Source organism: Phocoena sinus, chromosome 12 (genome assembly GCF_008692025.1).
Source record: "Phocoena sinus isolate mPhoSin1 chromosome 12, mPhoSin1.pri, whole genome shotgun sequence".
Classification (NCBI taxonomy): Eukaryota; Metazoa; Chordata; class Mammalia; order Artiodactyla; family Phocoenidae; genus Phocoena; species Phocoena sinus.
In genome coordinates, this window is record NC_045774.1 from 80,808,887 (window position 1) to 80,834,584 (window position 25,698).

The following is a 25,698-nucleotide window of genomic DNA, read 5'->3' on the forward strand; positions in this document are numbered from 1 at the left end:
CAGCCGCTCCGCGGCATGTGGGATCTTCCCGGAGCGGGACATGAACCTGTGTCCCCTGCATCGGCAGGCGGACTCTCAACCACTGCGCCACCAGGGAAGTCCCCTGACTCATTATTGAATAGTTTTTCCAGGCTGCAGGATGACTTTGAATCCAAAAACTGCAGGAAGTGGGAAGCCAAATAATCACATATAATAAAATAATAGCCCACGCTCTCCTGTCACTTGGGAACTTTGTTTTTTTTTTTTCCCACTAGCCTTTTTACACATTACCTAGCAACCTTCATAAAGACGAGATGTACAATTTCCATACAGTTCCCGTTTTTGATTCATACCCTCAAGGAACAGATGGCACACGAGTTATACTCCCTTTTTGTTTTAAAATACTACACCTTAGAGTCTAATTCTCAAAAAGGGAATTTCCCTACATTATAAGCTCTAAATGAAAGCGACTTCTCATCCACATGTAACTCGGCCGCACCCGCTCTAACACCCTGGGGTCAATGAATCTCTGTGGCAGGTGCTGGCGCAGGTTTGACCCTGACCTCTAGGAGGTGTGTCCCACAGGGTCAGAAGTGACCTTGGCCAGCTCTGGTCCTTCGCCTTGTGGATGGGAAGCCAAGGCCCAGGGCTGGGCAGGGAAGGAAAATGACAGATCCCGTGAGTTCACGATGGCCCTGCAGACCTCCTTGGAGGTGGCGGCTCCGGAGAACCGGCCGTGAGGGCCTCCTCGGCTGGTTCTCTTGCACTTTGGTAAGAAGAGGTTTCTCTGAGTCACACTAGTCAGCTGCCTGCAATCCCGTGAAGCCACTGGGACTAAGGCCTTGATGGGCTCTTAAAGGAAACAGCAGGTGCTCAAACGCACGAAGTCAGCTGAGCCGTCCGAGAACTCTGCACAACCCGGGGGACCGACTACTAGTCCAGAGGATGACTCACAGGGGGCCGCCCCTGGCTTACTTGCTTTTCGTGTTTTACTGAGGATTTCTTTCATTAAATGGTGATTACGGTTTAGTCTGCGAGCTGAACTGGAGTCCAGGCTTCTGGGACTAAGGACTGTTTGGGAATTAAAGATGCTGCGGCAATCGTCAGGCCTGTGCACGACCTTTCCAGCCCCCTCCCCTCTAGGCACAGGGGGGCTGCACCTCCCTCCCGGTCCCCCCCAGTTTCCCCCCCCCTTCCCCGAGCTGAAGCACGGCTGGGTGACCTGCTTCGGCCAATGAAATGTGAATGGAAGTAACATCTCTTTAACATTTTGAATGTTAATTCCAAGCTGTACTCTGAGTGGTCCTGTCACCTCACTGTTCTCCACCCCTTCTCTCCTTTCGCTGCTGATGTTGGTTTGATCTGCAAGTGAAAGCTAAAGGCCCATCCTGTAAGGGGATCCCGAGGAGAAATAACCTTAAGGGACTTAAATGTGCAGACGTGATGCTCCCCAAGCAGCCCCGCCTGGGGTCAGGGGATGGCGGGGAGTTTTAAACAGTCATTGTTTTTCTAGAACCAAGGCACTTACCTGAGGAATTCTGGTGGGCTTTACAAAATGACATATTAGAAAATAAGCATGAAATAGTAAAAATAAATCTCTATAGAGTTCAGATTCTTTTCATATTTAAGCCCAGTCTGTGGATGGTGAGGAATGATACAGAATCCATTTAGTTTTGCACCTGAGCTGTTACCAAACAGCTTTGAATCTTTCAAAGAGCAAGAGAGTAAGACAAGCCCCGAATCGACACCTGTGCATGCGTGTGTGTGTGTGTGTGTGCGCGCGTGTGTGGTTTGCTTTACAAACTTAAGGAAACACGACTACAGCCCCGACTGTCACACTGACACCTACTTGGTGGGGCTGCAGGTGTGCAAGGCCTTCAGGTGCGGCTTCCAGGTTGCAATGGAGACAGATTTCTCGTCGGCTGCATAACTACGCCAAACGCACTGCACGCGGCATACGCGGGGACATAAGAAAGAAAAACAAAAGAGAGGAGGAGAGAGAATGCAATGAAAAGGGAGATTAGTAAATTAATACAGATTAAGCATCTTTTCCTTGCCATGTTCAGCCCTGATAAATGTCCGAAGGGTGAAGAGGCTTGGGTGTTTTCGCCTGGCTGTGAAATATGCTCCACCACATCCATAGAACTGCTTTTCAAAATAACTCACGTCAGAAGCAGAAGTACCACAAAGCATAACACAGAGGAGTTTTGGGATTGGTTAGGGAGAGACGTGGGAGGTGAGCTACCCGAGTGGGACTGACTGTGCATCCCGGGAGCCACTGCGTGCCCTTAATCACCACTTGTAAGATAGAGGCAAAGGACCCTGGAAATCCATGAGGCGACTAGTAAATTAGCTAGTAAACTGATGACCACCAGGGCATGTTAATGATGTAGTGAAATCCCCTGCGGTTGAACCATGTGGTACTTCTAAGGCTAACCATGAAGGTGGAGATAAGAGGCAGGCCTAAAACAGGGTGGGGAAACGTATTCTCAGGAATACGATTGGAAAGCACGTAAGAATTTAATGCTGGGGTCTAAGAACACGTTTGTAGCTCTTTGATGTGAAACACAAGCTCTGTGTACTTCATATAATTATACCTGATATATATATAACACAAAGTGTTTTCATGTAATCCCCACAGTGTGGATTAAGGCCCTTATGACCCTTATTGCGTAGAAGAGAAACTAAAGGCTCGGATACATTAAGAGGTTAACACAAGGCTGGCAGAGGTGAGACACCACCTCAGGTTGCCTGGCTCTTGGTCTTAGAATGCCTCCACGGTCCTTTGCTGAGTGACCGTTGTTGGAACAGCTTCCCTCTGAACTGTCCATTTCAGAGGTTGCCTGAACTTACTTTCCATTGAGATTTTGGTGAATCTCTTCCTTTGCAATAGGTCCGCAAACATCTCTAGGGACCAAGTGTTTATGCCACTCTCCTGAGAGGAACATTTTTATTATAATTCATAAATCAAAACATTCTATTTTGTGTGACTATTTCATATAAACAGGTCATGCCCCTGCTGTCTTACTATCATTCATGATTTTGAAACCTGCAATGAAGAAAACAGTGACCTAATAATATTCCTTTTCCTGATAATATCATTGAATATGCGTGTGCAGAAAAAAGAGTTAAAAATTGACATAACTAATTTGGAGAACTTTAGCTGTATCTATTAAAGCTGAAGTATATATACCCTATGATACAGCTACACACTCCTGCATGTATACTCAACAAATATGCTTACACAAGCTCATCAAAAGATGTGTACTATAATGTTCAAAACAGCACTACTCCGTTTTTAAAATCTTAACATGAATTTTCTTACTTGTTTACTTATTGAAGTACAGTTGCTGTACAATGTAAGTTACAGGTATACAATAAAGTGACTCACAATTTTTAAAGGTTATACTCCACTTACAGTTATATTGGCTGTAATCCCCATGTTGTACAATATATTTTTGTAGCTTATTTATTTTATACATAATAGTTTGCACCTCTTAATCCCCGACCCCTACCTTGCCCCTCCCTCTTCCCTCTCTCCACTGGTAACCACGAAGTTGTTCTCTCCATCTGTGAGTCTAAACAGCACTACCCCCTTTTTTTTTTTTTAATATTGGAGTATAGTTGATTTACAACGTTGTGTTTGTTTCAGGTGTACAGAAAAGTGATTCCGTTATACATATACATATATCTATTCTTTTTCAGATTCTCTTCCCTTATAGGCCATTACAGAGTATTGAGTAGAGTTCCCTGTGCTCTACAGTAGGTCCTTGTTGGTTAATTTATATATAGTAGTGTGTACGTGTTAATACCAAACTCCTAATTTATCCCTCCCCTGTACCTTTCCCCTTTGGTAACCGTAGGTTTGTCTTCTGTGTCTAAACAGCAGTACTCCTAATAAACCAAAGCTGGAAATGCTCGAGCAGCCGTCCGCAGGCCCATACATGGGTGAGCTGCGGACTGCTAGCACAGTGGATCAGCACACAGGCACAATGCACTATAACTGCACCCAACAGTGTGGACGACCTTTACACGGATACTGCTGCGTGAGAGGGACAAGACACAAACGAGTGCCTGTGGTGTGACTCCACTTCCACAAAGGACAAAAGCAGGGAAACCAATCCCCGCAGTCAGAAGGCAGCAGGGCGGCTCCCCCAGGGGCAGAGGTGGAGCGAGGGTGCGTGGGGTGCTGACCGCCATCTGCTTCTTTCTCCGGCTGCTGGCGACAACAGCAGCGCAGTTTTCTAGGGTCTGCGCTGCATTCCCTACGCACCTTATACTTCAATAAGTGTTCAAGAAGTGATATAAAAACTAGGAAGATATATGGTAGGACCTGAGGGTTTTTATATTATTAAGGAAGGTTTAACTAATTGAAGCCAGCCTCCTTGCCCGGAGCCTTCATCACACGGCTCACGTTGGCTGAACCTACAAATCCCTCAGAACGTACGCTAAGCATCTTGGCATCCTACAGAGAACAAAGCGGCTGCCATCGTATCATCCTGAAATGTTAGTTTTGGCAAGTGCTGTGCACTCACAGTCTACAGGGTGATTCGGAGTAATCGATAAAGACACATGGGTTTATTATCGCAGCTCCTTCTGTAGTGAAGGCCAGAGCCCCGCCAGTGCCGCTTTAATTAAACAACTTGAATAGAAGGCATCAGATGTATGTGGACTTGGATACTGTGGAAGCAGGACTCACGTAGAAGTGAGAAGCACACAGCAGGCCTGGGCGTTATTAGATACCAGTGGAAAAAAAATCCCAAACAATACGACAAAAAATGGGACCAAGACGTTACCTGCCAAACTTATAAAGAACGGGGGGCAGAAGTGGCCACGCTTAGAAAATTGAAAATTTTCTTAACCATGAGATCTGGCTTCGTGCTCTTTTTCTATCACATTGATCTCAACAGCTAAGCTCTTATTCCCTTCATTAGGAGCAGAGGGCAAGTGGCAATCTCCCTCGGGGCTGATACCAGTCCGCAGTCGAGTGGCAGTGGAGCAGGTACCTATTATTCTCACCCTCTAATCACTCCGTCCCGGCCTCAGCTCTCCCTCAGCTTCTGGAAGCTGAACCCAAGGCCACAACCATGTGATCGAGGAGCCGACGTTCCTCTACTTGAAGCTAAAATCACACAGTGGTTGGCAAGAGAAAGTGCCCAGAGGGATTTAATTTACATGGCACACACACTCCCAAGGAAAAGTCACCAAAAAAGCAACAGGAAAGCCGAATTCACCATTTACTCTGCGACCCTGGTGCTCAAGGTAGCCAAACAAGTTCACACTTTGGTCTAGAGCTATAAGCGCAAGGTCAGTATAGTTACGTTTCAGGGAGTATTTAGTCTGCATTGTCTGGAGCATTACAGCTATGGCGCATTCGACCCTTTCTGGAAACCTTAGTTCCAGCTGAGCATCCAAAGGTATCATCAACATGGAATGATTTCTTTCAAGGTATAGAATTTAAGAAGCCAGAGAATGAAAAGGTTTAGGGTGAAAACCAGTAATATCGCTTTCCCCACTTTACTTCTCACTCATTTTTGTTCCTCAGTGGCAACCCCTTCAACTTTTATAGCTTCTGTTTCTAATTTTAAGAATCCTTATTTTTGAGGATTGTTCTCATATTTCTTTGGGGTTTTTCATTTTCTTACCATGGAAGATAGTGACATAGCCATGTACACACCTTCCCCTGATCTCATCCTACCAACAGTTTTGAGTTAATTTTAGTTAACTCTTAGTTAGTGAACACTACTTAGTGTTTGCATTATTTTGACCCCGTAACTACTGTTCCCAGCTCAGCGATGTGATGTACCATTGACTACATTTTTCTTTCCCGTGTAATTTATTTTGGTTTTTCTTGGAGCTAGTATTGCCCTATTTTGATGTCTTGATTTGCCTTTATGTACCCAGGAGGAAAACATTCCTGAACTCTCCAACAGAACTCTAAAATCCCATTTGTCAGATACATCACGAAAGCTGTGTCTCCTTGCCGCCCTCCCTCCGGCTCTCTGCTCTCCGGCCCTGGGACTGCCCCTCAGCAACAGCCTGGAGGTCCCCTCACTCCTCCCTGGGTGGGATCTCTTGCTCCCGGGACACCACGTCTCCTTCCTTTCTGGGTTCATCTCCTTGTTTTGGAGGATTAATTCTACCCAAGTAGCTTCTCCTGTTTTTCTTTTTCTTTTTTTTTTCATTTTAGCTTTATTGAGGTATAACTGACCTATATACAGTTGTGAGATCTTCTAAGCTTACATCATGGTGATTTAATATATGTACACGTTATGAAAGGGTTCCCCCCATCTAGGTAATTAACACATCCATCACCTCAGGTATTTATTTGCTTGTTTGTTTTTTGGTGTGAGAACATTTTGCTTGTTTGTTTTGGGTTTTTTTTTGAAATGCATTGTTAAAGACTTTTTATTTTATTTCTATATTGGAGTATAGTTGATTAACAATGTTGTGATAGTGTCAGGTGTACGGCAAAGTGATTCGGTTATACATATACATGTATCTATTCTTGGTGTGAGCACATTTAAGTTCTACAGTCTTAGCAGATTTCAATTATACAACACTGTTATCAACTATAGTCACCACGTTTCACATTACAGCCTCAGGGCATGTTCATCTCATAGTGAAAGTTTGTACCCTTTTACCCTATTTCCCCCACCTTCCAGCTCCTGGCAACCACTTTTTGCTTCTGTTTCTAGGAGGTTGACTTAAAAAATTTTTTTAGATTCTACATTAAGTGAGACCATGCAATAGTTGTCTGTCTCTGTCTGGTTCTCTCACTCCGCATAATAACAAGGTCCATCCGTGTGTTGCAAATAGCAACTTTTTCTTTCTCATGGTTGAATAATATTCCACTGTGTATATATACTGCAAAGGAAAACAGTATGGAGGCGCCTCAGAAAATTACAAATAGAACAGCCATATAATCCAGCAGTCCCACTTCTGGGTATATATCCAAAGGAAATGAAAACAAGATATCTGCACCCCCATGACCACTGCAGCATGACTCACAACAGCCAAGATACAGAAGCAACCCAAGTGCCCATCGGTAGATGCATTGATAAAGAAGATGTGATATTAGCTTCCTGAGTATGGGGAAATGGTAGGTGAAGTTTTGAGGTTTTGCATATCTGAAAGAGTCTTCATGTTACTCCCATACGCCATGAATAATTTGGCTGAATGTAGAATTCTAGATTGGAGATAATTTTCCTCCATAATTTTGAAAGTATTGTTCCACTGTCTTCTTCTAATTTTAAGGTTACTAATGAGAAATCCATGCAATCCAGATTCTGGACCCTTTGGGTATGTTCTGCTCAGAAAGCATTTAGGATCCCCTTTCTTGCAGGAGTTCTCATATTTCACAAGGGCATCCTCAGTGTGAAGCTTTTTGTTCACAGTGCTGGGTCCTTGGGGGGCCTTTTACTGTGGCCCCTCCTGCCCTTCATTTTTGGGGAACCAGAATATAATATTTATTTGATAAAATTCCACACTTAGTTTCCCTGTATTCTTTTTGAGGTACTTCTGTTGGCTGAATATTTGATCTCCTGGAAGTGTCATCCAATTTTCCTACTGTTTTTTGTTTTATTTTCCATCTCTGTCTTTTTTTTCTATTTTGGGGGAGATTTTCACAGTTTATCTCCTTTTCTGTTTTCTTCTCTTTCTGCTCTCATGTTTTCCACATCTAGGAATTTTTTTTTTCTGAATCTGTCCTTATTCATGATTAAAGCATTACTACAAAGGCTGTATAAGCTCTGTATATGTGGCTTGAGTTTATTTTAGTGGCCTCACTTTGGAAGGCTCAGTTCTTTCACTAGAGGAAGCCGAAGTTTCAATACATAATTTGTTTTTCTTTTGGGCCAACTAATTTCCCCAGAGCAGCATCTTCTACTCTCTTCCCTCAGGAAAATAAGCCCACCTGTCAGCATTCATTTCACACACTTGTACTTAATTCCCCTGTTTCTGTTTCCAATAAAGCACCTTGGCTCCACCCTGAACTGGATCAACCTCTCTAGGAGGAAACCGCTCACACAGAACTTCTGAAGGATCTTGAAATGCTAATCCCCAGGCTTCAGTGATGTATATATGAGGCTTCCAGTGCTGGATTCAGATTCTGACACCGGAGACCTGAGTCCGACCTCTTGCCAAGTCCCTAGGCTTGTCCTGGGGATCAAGTGACATAAGGTAGCAGAAACACTCTGCACACTTGTGAATAGAAGCACTTCGCAAGTCTTAGGCTTTATTAATAAAAGTGGTGACATTGGGGAAGAATCCAAAACGTTACTGAGGGCTGCTTTCTTTTCCTAGACTGCTCCGCTTGAAAGGAAAAGTTAATTTAAATGAATCACGCAAAGATGTTGACACAACTGAGTTTACTGCAAGCTGCTGGGGTTTCAAACTTTTCCCTAAAACCCTGAAATGCCGGTTAATTTAGTTGTCTCACCGACTAAACGACAAAGCAATCTGGGCATCTCCAGCACCCTTTACAAAGACAGCAGCTCTGGCTCCAAACAAACAAGACCGGTCTTGGTCTTGATGCTTTGTGTGATCAGCTAACCAAGGCAGTTTTATTGGGTAAGAAAATGCATAGATCAGCAAATGAGGCTTGTTGTTTAATCTAAAGCATCCTTAAAGTAAACATCTACAATCTATAATCTAAAGCTTAAAGCCCTGACTTCTGGCTATGGGTTACAGCAAGGAAAAACAATGAATACATTTAATAATTATATCATTATTCTTATGTCTAATAAATTACATTTGGACAGAGGAACAATCACTTTTTAAATTGGTAATTAATGAAACTATGATTAGATTTAAAGGTATTCTTGAACGTTTCAAGCCTTTCATTTTATATTCTTTTTTGTTCAGAACAACACATAAGTTAGAGTTTTAAGTAAAAAAAAAATTAATGGTTTCACTCCACAGTTACCTACCTTGGTACAAGTTCAATTATTGATCACAATATATATTACATAACTCAGTTCCATAAAATAAAAATCTAGATCTTTAAGTAAACTTTACAATCAGCCTCTTCATTTTTTATGGCTCAGGAAGGCCTTGCCTTGCTTTGGCTGTTGGCCAAAGGCTGTTGGTATAAATGCCTCTGGTCCAAAGACTGCCTGGAGGAGTGGTAATCTGTTTTCACGTTCAATTGGAAATTTTTTTTTTTTTGGCACAACTTGGTAGTTGATGATGAGATAGACCAGAAAGTCCCTCCTATTATTCTCTGTATCTGTCTCGTGCAGTATGATAGCCAGTAGCCGTGTACGGCTACCGAACACCTGAGACGTGGCTGGTGCCTCCCAGGAACTGAATTTCTAAACATAAACAGCCACCCGCAGCTCTTGGCAACTGTTTTGGGCAGCAGAGCTGGAAGCTCTGTGTCATCACAAGGGATCCACGCCTAAGAAATTCCTCAAAGGGCTCACTTTCCAACAGGTTGGCCGATGGTCTAAGATTTTTTTGATGCAGTCCCGTTTTATACCCAGAAATATCAAGGATCTGTACACAGAAGTGGTTGTACTTTGAGTACATGCTGATTGAGAAAACATTCAATACAAAAAGCTAGTAAATAATTTCGCGAGGATATTAAATAAGTTTGAACTTTATCCATGCCAACAGCACGGCCACGCTCCTGAGAGCAGGCAGCCTAGGTATGTGTAAGCTGTACCACTGGTTCCCTGTGTGGACAGGGCTTGCTGCCCGAATGGATGCAAGGAACCCAGGGAGTAGCTCTGCATTCACAGGCTGGAAAGCATTCTTCCAGAACTGAAAGATGAATACGTTAAAGAGCAACTGAAAGATAAAAATAGAAGTATGGGGACACCTCATAGGCAGTTAAGAAGCACCAAAGGGTGGAGGCTCTCTGTTGGGGCATTTTGTGTGCACCCCGGCATGCGTGACGTCCCTTTTCATCATGGCCCTGTCATTTGGCCTCAGATCTTAAACTCCTACGACTCAGGGATCTTTCCTTCAGGAAAACAAAGTTTACTTTATCTTTGGCGCCCCTTTAAAACCCGGAAATTTAAAAACAAGAGCCTCTCAGTGGTGTGCATTACACGTGATGCGCAATGGTCAGGAGTCACAGAACAGTTTGCTCTAAACACTAACACCCTCATTTAGTCACAGATACAAAGGGGTCTCCTTCCTGATGTAGCCCCTCCCCGCCTCCCCCCACCCCGTGGCCACAGGCAGAGGCTGCGGAGTCTTGTGTCGTGGTTGCTGCCCTCCACCCCCGACTGGAACCTGCAAGGTGCGTGGGAACAACGGGCCTGCTACTGTAGCAGGAACCTCAGTCACCGCCCTGAGCCCTCTGGTTCTGCAGGTCTGGGGCATCCCGCTGCCTGGCATGGAGGGATGTTACATAATCATCTTGTCTATAATTAAATACGAACTCACAGCATGGATCTAGAGGAAAACATATTTTGTGATTCTAGGGTGGCTCTACTCCCAAAAGGTATGGATGACAGAAGGAGAAGCGTTCCTTTTACTGCTGAAGCAAATCCTGAGTTACAGAAACAAAGATTAAATGCTGAACAACCTATGTATTATGAGTTAGCTTCAAACAATATGCTTACTACTTCATACGCTCAAACATCGATGTATTCCAGAATTCCAGCTCTTAAAATAAGAATTTCCAGTTATTGCTCTAGGTGGCATTAAAAGTGATTCCACGAGTACTAAACCCCGACATTCTAAACAAATACGCTGTTCCTCAGAACGGCGGCACACATCGGGCAGCAGGCGGTAACTGCAAGGCGGGCACCGATACTGTGTTCTGCTCCATCACTGAATGAGCAATGATCTTTCACCAAGTAATGCATGACACATACTAGGTCATCCCAGGAGCGACGCGACTGCAGACCCCGGCATGGCTCTGCTGCTGCCGTTAGTTAATCCGAACAAAGTGTGGACCACTGCCTGAAAATACATAGTATTTTTTTCTGTTTGGGAGTGGGGAGCACTTGACCAAATCTAAGACTGTACATTAAGTTCCAGCTTCGCTTTTAAAAACAAAACCAAAGAGCAGCTCCCCTAAGCAAGGGCACAGAGGGACCGGCCCACGACCCGGCGCCTGCAGAAACAGGTGTTGCCGTCTTCCCGGTACACTGACGTTTACCTGGATGAGGCTGGCGGCTGGGTTCCTTCTTTTCTCAAAGTGCTTCTGGCGGTGCTGTTCTTGTACTTTTAATGCAAAGCCTGAGCCAAGAATGCCCTGCAACAAAATATGGAAATAGCGCTGAAAACTTCCTTCCCCCAAACACCATTAAGTAATACAAATATTTTAAAAAACCCTCTAAGAAGAGTCTGTGAAATGGCGAACAGTAGGCAACCTGTTCCTAAACTCATTAAAACAAACACGATTTCCTCTACTGTAACACGTCGGTCAATGGCAAGCAGCTGGGCAGGAAGCAGAAGGACGTCTGCCCTTCCAGAAGTCACCAGGCCCCACGGTCTCTCATGGGGTAGGAGGAGTCACCACAATTCCAAATAAAAATCACCATTTAAAAAAATGTTTTTGCGTGGCCTTCTCTGTGGCATTTCTTTACGCCTAAGTCAGAGAGAATGTTCCTATCCAGTGGTGGACAGAGGGGGATTAGAACTTGGGGCTGTTACTGTCTCGCGGATGTGGACATGGGAGCTTTCCTAGCACTTTGACGACACTACCTGATTTTATACTTTCCGTTCACGAAATGGTGGGAGAGGGAGTGTGTAAGGTTAATCCTCAGCGATGCTATAATTCTACACCTACCAAAGGAAAGTAACAGTGGGGAAGGACAGTTGTCCAGATGAGACACACACTCAGTTTTGGAAACGTCGAAGGTTTGCCATTTTGCGTGTCTGTCCAGTAAAGACAAGAGCACAGGTCGATGCAAAGCACCTTCCTGTCTACCTGAGTCTTAACGGCACACTCTGAGCCTGGCTTGCCTTCCTGGCTCTGGCTCACCTGTCAGATCTGGGGGTTGGTAGATGAGCAGTCCCTTCTGGGTTTATGCTAGCTTTTGCTGGTTTGCTTCCTTCTGCTGTCTCCATCTGCCAAAATTCCAGCTCTCTGATATGGCTGGCCTCTCTTTTCAGTTTGCTTTGGTCTAAATTTGTGGAATCAAGATGCTTCGTCTCACCCTTGAGTTGAGGCTGGCTTTGGAGTTTGCTCAGTTCAGTCTCTGGGCTTTGTCTCTAAGCCTCCACTTTATTGGTGTGGGACGCGGAGCCCCTCTGCTTTCAAGTCTGGGATTTTAGTTGCTAGCTATAAATTATTAGCTTCTTATTAAACTTCAAGGAGCCTAACCCTTAGGTTACATACGGCCGGGCATTTTATAAGCTCTAAGTCAGTATTTGCCACAGGTAAGGACCGCCTATTTTCCTTTTTTTCACGTTTGAAGTCACTCAAAGATAGTACAGGCTGCTCAAGGGGGTGATGGGTCTAGTCCTTGGGAGGTGTTAGGTCTCAGTGGATGAAAACTTGGCGAGGACATTTTGGGGCTCTAGGTAACCTTTAACCTTCTTTCTCATCCTGAGATTCCACAATTCTGAGTACCTCTGTGACAATGACCAGATAATAAATAACACAATTCTGTTTAAAATGCAGTTACACGCCGACAGTCTTGTTATTAATGAGCAGTGACCGACTCCCCCATCGGTCAGGATGAGGGGCTGCGCCGTGAGATGAGGGATGGCGTCTGAGGTCTGTTCCATCTCACTCCCTTAGTGACTGTGCTGTGCAGCCTGAGGTCCTCACCTCATCCAGGCTGTGACTGAACATACCAAGCTCTACGAAAACCTGGTCTATAGGATCTTATTTGTAGATTTAGACAACATCTCCCTCCATTCAGAGGTTATAAAAATGGCCTTCTGTTTGCAAATCCAAATCAACTCTTAGTTACATATAACTCCTAAATTTCTTGCTGCTCCTTAAGAGCATTTAGGAAAAGTTTAAGTATTTTCCTTTTAATGTCATTTTTCATGAAGTTTAAACATGCAAGAGACTATGAAACAGCAGAATTTATAGCATATATTTATATTATGTATATTATGTATTCATATTATATGCATAGATGTGTATAATCCACTCATAGGAAGCATAATTTAGATTTTGTAGGCATTGAATTAGCAGCAATAGTTACCATTTTTGAGCATTCATTATGTAAACATGAAGTTCACAGTTAGATCCCTTTTGGAAAATGAAGACAGGCCAGGCCCTACATAGCACAAACTTAGCACCTGCCAAACAAATTAAATGTGGTGAAAATCACGTTGGCAGTGCTTAGAAACATTCGCTAGTAGATGGCAAATGTCAGCTGCATGTCTCCTGAGCCAGACTGTCCATTACAGCAGTCACTGCACTAGCTCTGCTCGTCGTCTTCTTATGGCTGCTGTCCAAGCCTGCCCCACCTCCCTCCGTCCCCAGCTCAGAAACAGAAACACAAGGCTGGTAAAATAAAGCCTGTTATGTTACATATAAATATATCCTGTAAGTTATGTAAGTATATACATGTAAATATAACTTATGTGCTATTCCTTCCAGTATCCATACCGATAGATACAAAGTCTCAGAAATTGATTTTTGTCTTAATTCATTTCCTAAGATCAGATAACTTAAATTTTGAGGTTTTAAGTTTTAGAAGTGCTACATAAACACCAAATAAAAAGGAAACACGTATTGGTCAGTATTTAAAATATTTATCCCTTGTTTAATTATAGTTAAAATATACTCCCTTCCAGATTAGAAGAGCCTATCTGTACTCCCCAGTCCTGCACTTGGTGAACAGGCTAGACAGAAAGATCCTCTCAGCAGGAGGTAAGGGGCTTCCGCAGGTGGAGAAAGGCCTGCCCCGCAGGGCGAGGTTGGGCAGGGGTCTCAGGGAAGGGGGCCCCTGGTGGAGTTGCTGGTCTGTGTGACTCTGTGATGTGTGCGAGAGTCCTTCTGCCTTGAGGAAAAGATGGGGAAAGGAGCTTCTCTTTCTTGGTCCTCTGTTTCCTGGGTAGAAAGGACCTCAAACAGGGATGGGCCACAATCCACCTCTGACTTTTCTTAGCAAAATGCCAACGTGTTCTCCTAATTTCAATCCGACACCCCTGCCAGCCCGCGGGTGCACAAGACATAACGGCATTTCCAGCCACCTTGTTTTATTTAAAAGTATGCGGGAGTCACTGAGTCTTTCATTCAAGTAAGAACTCAGTACCTAACGTGAGGCTGCAGTAAAAAGATCCATGGTGAAGTCTACTTTGCTTGGCACTGTTAGGGCGTGTTCTATGCAAGCAAGATGTCCAGATCTCCAACATGTATTAATTTAATTTGCATATAAAATTGTAATCACTTTATTGGGAGACCTTTACAAGAATGGCCACTTAGTCTCTGACCCTTAACCTAAGAGCCACACAGCTGAACCTCCTGTGATGGTCCATGGTCTCAGGATGGAGTCAGGGGGTCTCGCTGAGGTGGGCTGACCTTCAGGCCAAGTGGCCCAGGTCTTTTCACCTTTGAACACTTATGTCTGCTCACTTCTTACCCTTTTCTTTTCCCTCCCTTGCTGTTACCTCTTCCTGGTCTAATGTGTGTTCTATCACCGTACTTCTACATTGCTGTCTATAATCCTCAGAGGTGTGAAAGCACAGACCTCAGTTTACCAGACTTTTCTCTAAATTAAGCACAGGTTATGAACGAGCCTCGAGGCTGTCCTGGGAGGACGGCACATACACGGGTGCCCGTGGGAACAGCCCAGAGCGGGGAACAGCGCAGAGGGCGCCTCCTTCCCTGCCTGTAGTTCTTCGAGGGATCACACAGGTTGTTAGACGTGTGGCCTCAGGATAAGTATAAACACAACAGAGGCAGATCTTTTGTGCCATTATTTTGGGAAAAGAGCACAAGACTACGTTTTACTGTTTCTAAAGGTGTTCTCCTGTAGGGAATCTGGTTATTGAGTTGGTCTCTGCCCACTGAATTCTGGTCTGAATTCCTGAGGTTGCCAGGTTCAGCAGACTCTGGATAAGTGAGACGCTTTTTGGACTCTGCTTCATTTTGTCACAGCAGGAAACACACACATCATGAAACTTTTCTTTGTGACGAGCACCTGACTTACGTCATTGGTCTTAACAGATTTTCTCTGGGTGTGATAATTTTTCCTACCTGCTATCGATAAAGAAATGTACTCAGGGTTTCTCTTACAGGCTGCCTTGTGTCCAAAATTCATAGGCTGTAGTCCTAATCTCCAGGACCTCAGATGTAACCTTAGTTGGAGAAAAGGTCTTTACGAAGGTGATCAAGTTACAGTGAATTCATTAGAGTGGGCCCTAACCTAGTATGTCTGGTGTCCTTTTTATAAAATTAATTAATTAATTAATTTGTTTATTTTCGGCTGCGTTGGGTCTTCCTTGCTGCACGTGGGCTTTCTCTAGTTGCAGCGACGGGGGCTACTCTTCCTTGCGGTGCGCAGGCTTCTCATTGCGGTGGCTTCTCTTGTTGCGGAGCACGGGCTCTAGGCTTCAGTGGTTGTGCACGTGGGCTCAGTAGTTGCGGCGCACGGGCTTAGCCGCCTCGCGGCATGTGGGATCTTCCTGGACCAGGGCTCGAACCTGTGTTCCCTGCACTGGCAGGCGGATTCTTAACTCCTGAGCCACCAGGGGAGCCCCCCTGGTGTCCTTTTAAGAGGAAACCTGGACACAGACATGGGCAGAGGGAAGACGATGTGAAGACACAGTGCTCAGACGGCCGTCTACGAGCCCTGGAAGAGGCCTGGCCACATCCTCCCTTGCAGCCCTCAGGAAGAACCGGCCCTGCCACCTCCGTGATCCTGGACTTTCAAGCCTCCAGAACTACGAGACAATAAAGTTCTGTCGTTTAAGTCAAGCCAACCAGTCCGTGATGCCTTGTTACAGCAGCCCTAGCAAACCAACACATTCACACGTGGGCAGCACATGACAAACCCGGATTCAAAGTGGGGTCTGATGCCCGTGCTCTCGCGTTGTCTCTTGGGACCCTTCTCTGACCTTGCATGGTCTGGGGTGCAACCAGCTGGTCAGTCTGGAGCTGAGCTCTGGCCATGGGAAGGACAAGGGGTCCCAGGCAGAGGCGGAGCCCCGGCAGCTACAGGCTGTGGTGCTGAAGGCCCCACCCCCTTGGCTCCTGGGAGGGCTGCCCCGGGGCCTCTGCAGCAGAGGCTGTGACGTGAGCCAGCCTGTGTCTGGGGCAAGACCGAGGCTGCCGTTCCCTAAGCGGGACGGCGGACACGGCTCTCACAGTCCTGCTTGTTGGCTCCTCTCAAACAAGGGGAAGCCAAAAGCGAGCTCTTGGGGATGGGGGCAAGTGGTAGTACTCTGACCAAGTGCCTTTGAAGACACAAGAGGATAAAGCAATCAGAAAGGAAGGCTTCATCCAGTATGTTGAAAATAATCAGAAGCTTAAGAGAAGGGAAGTGTGTTCTTCATTCTGATAGAAAACTGGTTGTTAGCAAAAATCAATGATGACACAAGGAATAAATCATCTGACACATTAATAAAAACCCTTTAAATCTGTATGCTTTTCACTCAAGTGGACCTGAGAGGTAGCTACTCCACGTGGGCACATGCATCTCTTCAGGAGTGCACACCTTATGCACCTAACGGGAGCCATCAGTTTAAGAGGAGGATATCTTTAAATCTTTACACATAGTTTCAATGTATTAGTAACCTGTTGACTGAGAGGTGGTGTTGCCTGAATTATCATTTGGTCCTAAAGCCTCAGCTGGTATAAGACTCTCAGGTTAAGCGACTCCGAGGGAAGACCGTATTTTGTAAATTATCCAACTAGATACATACAGAAAAGTCAACATTACATCAGAAAAATGGTATTAGTGAACGATAGAGCTGTGTTCTAGGGCATACTGTTTTGTGAAAGCTCGTGCTAATAAACCTCCAAGATCCAACTGAAAGTGCTTAAGTTTTGCAAAGATACTCACAGCAGGAAGTGCAAAGAAAGAAATGCCCAGGAGTGCAAAGCCCGCAGAGAGCAGCCTTCCCAGCCAGGTCAGGGGGGTTTTGTCTCCATAGCCGATTGTGGTCAATGTTATCTAAAAACAAAATAAATAGGACGTGCAGCTTAAGTACTTGAGAGGAAAGTCAGGACCCACGAACAGGAGGCAAAGCAACCTTTCCACTGAATCATCATTCAACCAGTCTGGTTGGTGCATTTTATTACTGTGCTTTAATTTTCCATGACGCATAACAGAACTTCTCGTTGTTTAAGGAAGGGAATAGCCTACATACTTGTTCCTCCCTTATAACACAGTTTTCCATCTTTTCTAAGTGCATTCAAAGAAAGGCTATATTATATAGTAAGTGGATAACCATCAACGATACAGAAACAACAGCACTATGGATTTAGGACTGGATCAGTACACAAAACAATAGTTTATGTTAATTCAGGCTGTCCATTTATTTCTTTGGCGGGCATTTCCTGAAGGTCTGGTGTGCGCAAGGTATGTGTTTTGATTTGTAGTGGAACAAAAATGAGAGGTACATAGTTCCTGTCCTATTTATGGCATAAGAGGGGAGATATGTCACACAAATCATTAAAACGCAAAATAAGGCAAGACAGGTATTATGATGAATGCACAAAATAATTTGCTGCTCAAATTCAAAGAAGAGATTATTACCAGCTTGGGGTGTTGAAGCAGCTTTGTTGGGAAGATGTCATCATACCCAGGCTTTGAAGGAGGGGTAATATTTTGAGAGGCAGAAATGATAGAGTGATCTAGGGAGGGGAAACAGGTGACCAGCTGCACAGCAGTGAAATAAACAGGGTGGATTCTGGAACGTGTGTTCAGTTGGGCCGGAGCACGGTGGGTCTGAAGAGGAGGCTAGCCAGCTACGCTGAAGCTGGACCAGGGAGTGTCTTTGAAAAATGATCCCTGAGTCGTGTCTCCCCGATGGTCAAGTGCTCCAGGGGCTGCCCATGTGCCTTAGAACAAAGCCCTGGCTCCACTCCAGGACCGGTGAGGTTCTGTCTGATCTGGTAGAATGATGGGGCAACTGAATCGGAACAGCGGGAGTGGGGCAGTACAGGGTGGAGAGTAAAGAGATGAGCTGAGGAAGTTCAATAGAAGCCTGTCTGAGAGGAAGGGGAAGATGAAATCTGCATGACTGGAAAGTTTCAGCTGGGAAGATGATTGCCCCATAAATAGAAATATGATAAGGAGAAAGAGGAGGGTTTGGAGCAAAGAAGAAGAGTGGCTTTCAAATGAGAGTTTTTAAACTATCAGTATGACGCTGATCTAGAAATGTCTGAGCAACGAATTAAGAAGGAGAGCTTGAGTCTTGAGAGAGATTGAGGTTGGCATGAAATCTGGGTTTTGGACTAGGACGCCAAGTGACTCTTTAAGCTCTGTGAAGAAATGAGGTTGCAAAGGGTGCAAAGGAGGGGCCGAGGGCACCTCCTCAGGAGACACAGACATGGAAGGGACAGAGGGGAAAGGGAAGTCAGAGGAGAATACAGACTTTCAAAAGTAGGAGGACTGGGAATGGGCTGTAGAAACAGAAACTCAATGAAGAGAGTTTCACAGAGGACCAGGTGAGCCCTGATGCCACAGGCTCGGGGAGAACAAGGAGAATGAGGACTGAGAAAAGATGTGGACACAGAGACAGGGGTCACTGGTGATTTCTAACAGCAGCGGTTTGGGGCAGGCTGTCCTCCCCGGGCTCTGAAGGAGGGCCAATAAGTTGAGAGGTAGAAATGGTGGAAGAAGAGGCGCTCTGTGATGGAGACCCTCCGGAAGTGCTCGACTCAGCTGGCCACCGCTCCCTAGACCCTCTCCTCTCTCCTCGCTTCTGTGCTTCTCCTTTTACATCTTTAGCGGCTCCTTTTATGTGGCTCCTCCTACCCCAGCCCACCTCCAAATACTAGATTCTTAAGCGTTGCTTCTGTGTCTTTTTCTCTTTTAAAAATTCGGTTCTATTCGAGACTTTCCTGGTGGCGCAGTGGTTGAGAATCCGCCTGCCGATGCACGGGACACGGGTTCGAGCCCTGGTCCGGGAAGATCCCACCTGCTGCGGAGCAACTAAGCCTGTGTGCCGCAACTACTGAGCCTGCGCTCTAGAGCCCGCGAGCCACAACTACTGAGACCGCGAGCCACAACTACTGACCCTGTGTGCCACAACTACTGAAGCCTGTGTGCCGCGAGTACTGCAGCCCGTGCACCTACAGCCCGTGCTCTGCAACGAGAAGCCACTGCAATGAGAAGCCCGCGCACCGCAATGAAGACCCAACGCAGCCAAAAATAAGTAAATGAAATAACTATATAAAAAAATAAAAATTCTATTCTTCTGTAACTTTCCTTTCCCTCTCTCCCCTCCTTTCTCTCTCTTCCCCAGCGACGTGAAACACTCTCATGGGTAGAAATACCATTTTTATGCTGAACACACTGAGTTTCTACCTCCAGGCCAGACCACTCTTCTGAGCTCTGGATTCACACATCTGCAGCGGGTATTCTGTTGGGATGCTGCACAGTCATTTAAATTGAACATGTCTAGGGGCTTCCCTGGTGGTCCAGCGGTTAAGACTCCACGCTTCTGCTGCAGGGGGCGCGGGTTGGATCCCTGGTCGGGGAACTAGGATCCCGCGTGCTGCATGGCCAAAAAAATAAATAAAGTAAAATAAAATAAAAGCAGGTGTTGTGAATTAAAGGATGTGAAACAAATAAAAAAAATAAACTGAACATGTTTAAAACGGAAATTGTATCATCCTAAACAAGCTGCTCCCCCGATGACACCCCCTCCTGGTCGACAGCCCCACTGACCACCGTGCTGCTCAATCAGAAGCCTTGGGGCACTGCTGCCTCTCCCTCCCCACAGGTGTCTCTCTGAATACCTCAGCAGGTTCCGCTGCTTTGATCTCCCCAATCCCACTGCCTTCTCTCTGTCATCACGGCCACCACTGAAGACCGGGCTGCTAGAGCAGTCTCTTTTTTTTCTTAGACGATAATTATTCCAGTTTTATTAAGGAATGGTTGACATACATCACTGTTTAAGGTGTACGGCATGACGGTGTGATTGACACGTACTGTGAAATGACGACCACAGCAGGGTTGGTGAACATCCATTATCTCATAGAGATGCAGAGAAAGAAAAGAGTGATGAGAACTTTTAGGCTTTACTCTCTGAGCTTTCCTGTATATCACATGGGAATGTCAACTACAGTCACCATGTGATACTAACATCCCTGGTACTAGTTTACCTTATAACTGGAAGTTGGTGCCTTTTGACCACCTTCCTCCACTCCCCGCCCCTCTCGTAACCACAAATAGCATCTCTTTCCGTGGTTTTTTTTGGTAAGCTTCCACGTATCAGTGAGATCACACAGTGTCTGTCTTTGTCTGCCTTGCTTCACTTAGCGCTCAAGGTCCATGCACGTGGTCGCGGATGACGGGGTTTCCTCGTTTTTGTGGCTGAGCAGCGCCGTCGTGTATACACCACTCCTGCCTGCACACTCGTCACCGTGCACCCTGAGGCTGCCCCTGTCCTGGCTCCTGTGCATCACGAGCCACTGTCTCTCAGTTGCTCTTTCCACTTTTGCTCTGGCCTCTCTCGGTTCCTTCTCTGCACACCTGCAAGGGCTGTTATTTTCTTACTCCTCTCTAAAAACCCTGCAATGGCTATTCACCAAATTCAGAATAAATTCTAAGCTCTTAGCTACGGACCTCGTGACCTGGTCTCTGCCCAAGTCTCCAAGGTCCCCCTGGTCCCCCCCTGCTCACTGCACTTTAACTACAGTGTCCTTTCAGCTCCTCCGATGGGCCAGGCTATCCTGCCTCAGGGCCTTTGCACACTCTGCTCCCTCAGCCCCCAGTCTTCCCAGGGCTCCTTCTCATCCTTCAGGTGTTATCCAAAACACTCTGTCCTCAGAGAGGCCTCCCCTGGCCACTGTCCACAGGCGGCCTCTGGTCTCTCTCTGTCCTCCTCGCTTCCTGTCAGCACTTATCATGAGAGGTAGTGTACTACTGCTCTACTTTCCTCTGGGGAGGGGTCCTTATTTCCTCTACTAGAAGGAGGGACCGTGTCTTTACTCTTTGTTGTCTCTCTAACATCCAGCATGATGTTTGCCTCCAGAGTAAGAGGAACTCAATAAATATTTAGTAAATAAATAAAGAATTCTTTCCACAACATTGGCGACAGAGTGAGAAACATGGGGGCAGAACTCCTGGAAATCTCTGATGTGAGTGGGGGCTTTCTAGGATGTGCTTGTGCCTGTCTGCAGAGAGGCCGAGGCTGAGGAGGGGAGGGTGGCAGCTTTATGATGGGGGGGTACCCGAGGAGGAGGGACATAGCGTGAAGGACACGTTGGAGGGTTGGCCTTGGCCGTGTGAGAAGAAGGCAGGGCTGGAAAGCTCAGGCTAGTTCCCGTCAACAGTGAAGGACAAAGGAGGGTCACCTGTGCGGAGCAAAGGGCCTGGAACAGGAAAGGCCCAGGCTGTGAGGCTGTGAGAGGGAACTGGCAGTAGAACCCAGCAGCCAAGTGAATCAGATGCCACCAGCAGTATGGGAGAGGATTCTCAAAGGAATTCCTTGAGATTGCAGAAACAGCATTCCTGGCTCCATTTTATTACAGGTTCCTAATTTTAAATACGTGGGAATGATTTTAATCTATTATACCTGTTCTGCTTAATTTTACTTAAGATTAATCTTAATTAAGATAGCTTAATCCTTTCCAGTAGTTTATGAATAATAATAAAGGGAAGGAGAAATGTCATGGTTTGGTCACAGCAATAACTTTGCACTTCTCCGTCTGCTTTCCATTCCGATCACACATCTGAGCTGTTCTCCTTGTGGCTCAGTGCTCGGAGTGGTTTTTTTTTTTTTTTTTTCAGTACGTGGGCCCCTCACTGTTGTGGCCTCTCCCGTTGCAGAGCACAGGCTCCGGACGCGCAGGCTCAGCGGCCATGGCTCACGGGCCCAGCCGCTCCTCAGCATGTAGGATCTTCCTGGACCGGGGCACGAACCCGTGTCCCCCTGCATCGGCAGGCGGACTCTCAACCACTGCGCCACCAGGGAAGCCCAGTCTTAATGTTTTTGAGGAACCTCTGTACTGGTTTCCATAGTGGCTTCACCAATTTACCTTTCCACCAACATTGCATGAAGGTTCCTAAGGGGGTCCTTTAAGGGAAGAAGATTCATGTTGACAGTTGTCAACAATCTCCTTCCCCCCTCCCCTCCCCTTCCCCTTCCCCCCTCCCCTCCCTTTCCCCTTCCCCTCCCCTTCCCCTTTCCCCCCCTCCCCTCCCTTTCCCCTTCCCCTCCCCTTCCCCTTTCCCCCCCTCCCCTCCCCTTCCCCTTCCCCTCCCCTTCCCCTTCCCCCCTCCCCTCCCCTTCCCCTTCCCCTCCCCTTCCCCTTCCCCCCTCCCCTCCCCTTCCCCTTCCCCCCTCCCCTCCCCTTCCCCTTCCCTCCTCTTTGCTCTTTTTCTCGTCTTTCGAGTCTCTTTTCTTCCCTTCTCTTCTCTTTGGGCCACTTCCTGAGCATATGGTTTCAGATAGTGGGCAGTCACAGAATCTGCACAGTCAATTTTGAAATTTGGTCACCTTGAACTAGTATATCAGAAAGACTTTTGATCTCCAAACATCAGAAACTCCTGTGTTGGTGGCATCATAAAATTTGGGTTCTGCTGTGGCAGGGAGCTCAGGGCATTAGCATTCCATACTGGTCTTCCAGGACTGTGGTCAAATATGTAGTAATAGTGGTGACTAACATCTGTCTAGTGCTTGATAAAGTACATCTACATGTCCTAATCTCATTTAATACACACAGCAACTTTGTGTTTGGGTACTATTCTTTTCTCAGTTTTACAGAGATATTAAATAATTGCTTAATATCACACCTCCACCAACAATGGGGCTGGAACCCTGGTCTCCTGACTATAATACATTTTTTTTTTCAATACAGCACGTGCTCAGTGCTTATGGAGTAATACTGAGCAAAAGTGTCCAGAGTCGCATGTGCGGTGACAATTTTCAAGGAACAGACATCTTAGGAAAGAGTTCCCCACAGAGACTTATAACCAGTATAGCCCATAAATGCCCTTAAGGTAGGCGTGGCACTTGGAGAGGTTACTAACCACTCGGCTGTTTTGGGGGGTAATGGCTGGGGTATGTGTGTCTCAGTTTTCACTTGGTCATTAATAATCTTGAATGGTTAGAAGTAAAGTAAGGCTTGGATACCATCAGGTAATGCATTGGTAAGAAACACAACTTTAATTAACTGTACCAGCAGATACAGTTAATTATCCGACTCAGATAAGTCAGAAAGCAACAGCTTATATGAAGTGGAAGAAAACATTTTGTCCTGGTGAACCTGATGGGAGGAGGGTTGATTCTCGGAAGGGTAACAGATGTTATCAGTGACAAGGGTATCTTAGCTCTTTCCACAAATGTGCACCATCTCCTATTCTTAGACTTTGCAGGGGGATGAAACTCATGGCATATATTTGGGCTGTACAACCTGTTGAATGCAGAGCCTCCTATACTGATGCTTGGAGAAAGATTGTCTGGTTTTTAGCATGAATTCTGGGACTAACTCTGGCCGACATCAAATCCTCAACATGTCTGAAGGAATCATCTCAGGCACAGGTCTCAGGTGGAGGCTGTACTTTTCAGATGCTTTCTCAAGAGTAGATTTATATCATCTGCTGTTGTTTGCGTCTTTAAAAAAAACCCGTAACACTGTCTTCGTCACAGGAATAGTGGTAAATAGGAAGAGGACAAGCTGGCCTTCAAGAATAGGTCATTACCAGGAAAAATTACTTCAGGAGGATGGGATCTTAAGTTGTTTCAGCCAATCAAAAGGAAGAAAATAATAACAGGAAAGAAGGAGATCATAATAAAACGTAACTGCGGAAAAACCTGTTTTTAAATTACTTCAGAATAAACCTAAAGCAACTGGAAAGGAGGATAATAATAATAGGAAATAACATTAAATGGAACTCCGCCCAGCAACCAGAAGGTCCTCTTGTCCCGGAGCCGCAGCTAGGGCCTCAGCCTCCCCTCTCCCCCGGCACGTCCACTGTCATCAACGCCTCTTCAGTTGCTCCTTCAGAAGCCAGAACATCTTTTCATCGAAACCCCAGTTCCCACGCCCCTTCTGCGCTTAAGCTGTGGGTGTGCCAGGAAGGTACCGCTCTGTGTTCCTTGGCTGTAGTGGTTCTCCCACCTCACATCCACGGCAGCCGCATCTGTGGCTGGGTACCTGCCATGCGCTAGGACCAGCCTTTTGTATCGATTATCCCACTTACTCAGTGGGCCGAGTACTGTTGTTCGCTAGTATGGAATTGTTTTCAGGTATCAAAGTTCTCCGAGTTGTTACTGGCTCTGAGCAGTGCTGATGGCACTCTGTGTCCCTCCTGCAGTTGGTTTGGGTACAGCCCTCAGCACCTTCTTAATGGAAGGGCTTTCGTATTTAATATTTAGAATTCACTGGGACACTGGATCCATAGCCTACAAATGGCATTTTAATGTCGATACTTCGGGCATTTTTTTTTTTTTAAGAAATGAGGATTTCCTTTTTTTTGTTGTTTTTTCACCAAAGCCTAGCACTAAGAAACACTCCAGTGCAGGACGCTTTCATTTCCCTATGTATTCTGGATACTTCCTTAGTTAGCAAGGTGTCCATACATGCAACATGGACAACTTTATCTTTATTTTTATTTTTTTAAACATCTTTATTGGAGTATAATTGTTTTGCACTGGTGTGTTAGTTTCTGTTGTACAACAAAGTGAATCAGCTATATGTATACATACATCCCCATATCTCTTCCCTCTTGCGTCTCCCTCCCTCCCATCCTCCCTATTCCATCCCTCCAGGCGGTCACAAAGCACCAAGCTGATCTCCCTGTGCGATGCACCTGCTTCCCACTAGCTATCTAGTTTACATTTGGTAGTGTATTTACGTCCATGCCACTCTCTCACTTCAAACATGGACAATTTTAACTAAAAAGTAACCAGACATAGATTTCATTAAGGTCTTCATTAACATATAATAAAAGGTACATTCAGTATTTTAAATTCGTTTTACTTCACACTGGAGACCTAGTATGTTCTTATAAGGAATAGAACTAATAGGTTCTCTTGTTTGCTTTTTGTGGCTTCAGACGATTTCATGAATGAATCAGTTAATATCAACAAACCCACTGTGGACCAACAAGGCCTTTTTTATTCCTAGAAGCTCAACACCTTAGAAAATTTTTACTCTTGTACTCAAGGCTAGACTTTTTTCTTTCTTTAAAGAGACATAATTAGGCCATTCAAAGATCCTGTTAAGTACAGGTTAAACTTCAGTCAAATAGCACTACTGGAATGAAATCAATGAATAGATGTTGCTTTTCCCTGAAACGAACAGAGATGAACCTTTGGAAACCTGCTACATGGGTTGTTCCGGCAAAAGAAACAAGCTGGTGACTAAGTGAGAGGCACATTCAGAGCTTCCCACACACCGTTCAACACACAGTGAAGTGATTCTGATCAGTAGGAAGGAGAAAGGAAGACGGAAGGCCAGAAGGCCAGAGAGCTGCCAGGTGGACCCACCAACAGATGCACCTCAGAGAAGGGGCTTCTGAGTGTCCTGTCACTCACGCACGTTAGAATTATCACAGAGGCGCAAAATCTAAACTTCCAATTCAAATCGCTGCTTTGAAGCCTGGGATAATCAGTTGTCTTCCCCCGCTGGCTAGAAAAGCCTCCTGTTTGCTCAGTTTACACAGTTTATCC

At 45.6% G+C, this 25,698-nt stretch overlaps 1 protein-coding gene across 2 annotated transcripts in view; it reads right to left on the reverse strand.

Annotated features, from left to right (window-relative positions):
• The window catches only part of KCNQ5 (potassium voltage-gated channel subfamily Q member 5), a 585,721-nt gene that overhangs the window by 80,008 nt on the left and 480,015 nt on the right, over window positions 1-25,698 (reverse strand). Inside the window, exons 6-8 of one of the 2 annotated variants that reach the window (XM_032651574.1) lie at window positions 16,911-17,021; window positions 11,096-11,191; window positions 1,829-1,923 (exon numbers count right to left, since the gene is read on the reverse strand). In XM_032651574.1, the coding sequence (XP_032507465.1) occupies window positions 1,829-1,923; window positions 11,096-11,191; window positions 16,911-17,021 (302 nt within the window). The remainder of the gene's footprint in view (window positions 1-1,828; window positions 1,924-11,095; window positions 11,192-16,910; window positions 17,022-25,698) is intronic. The other variant, XM_032651575.1, reaches the window with a different exon arrangement.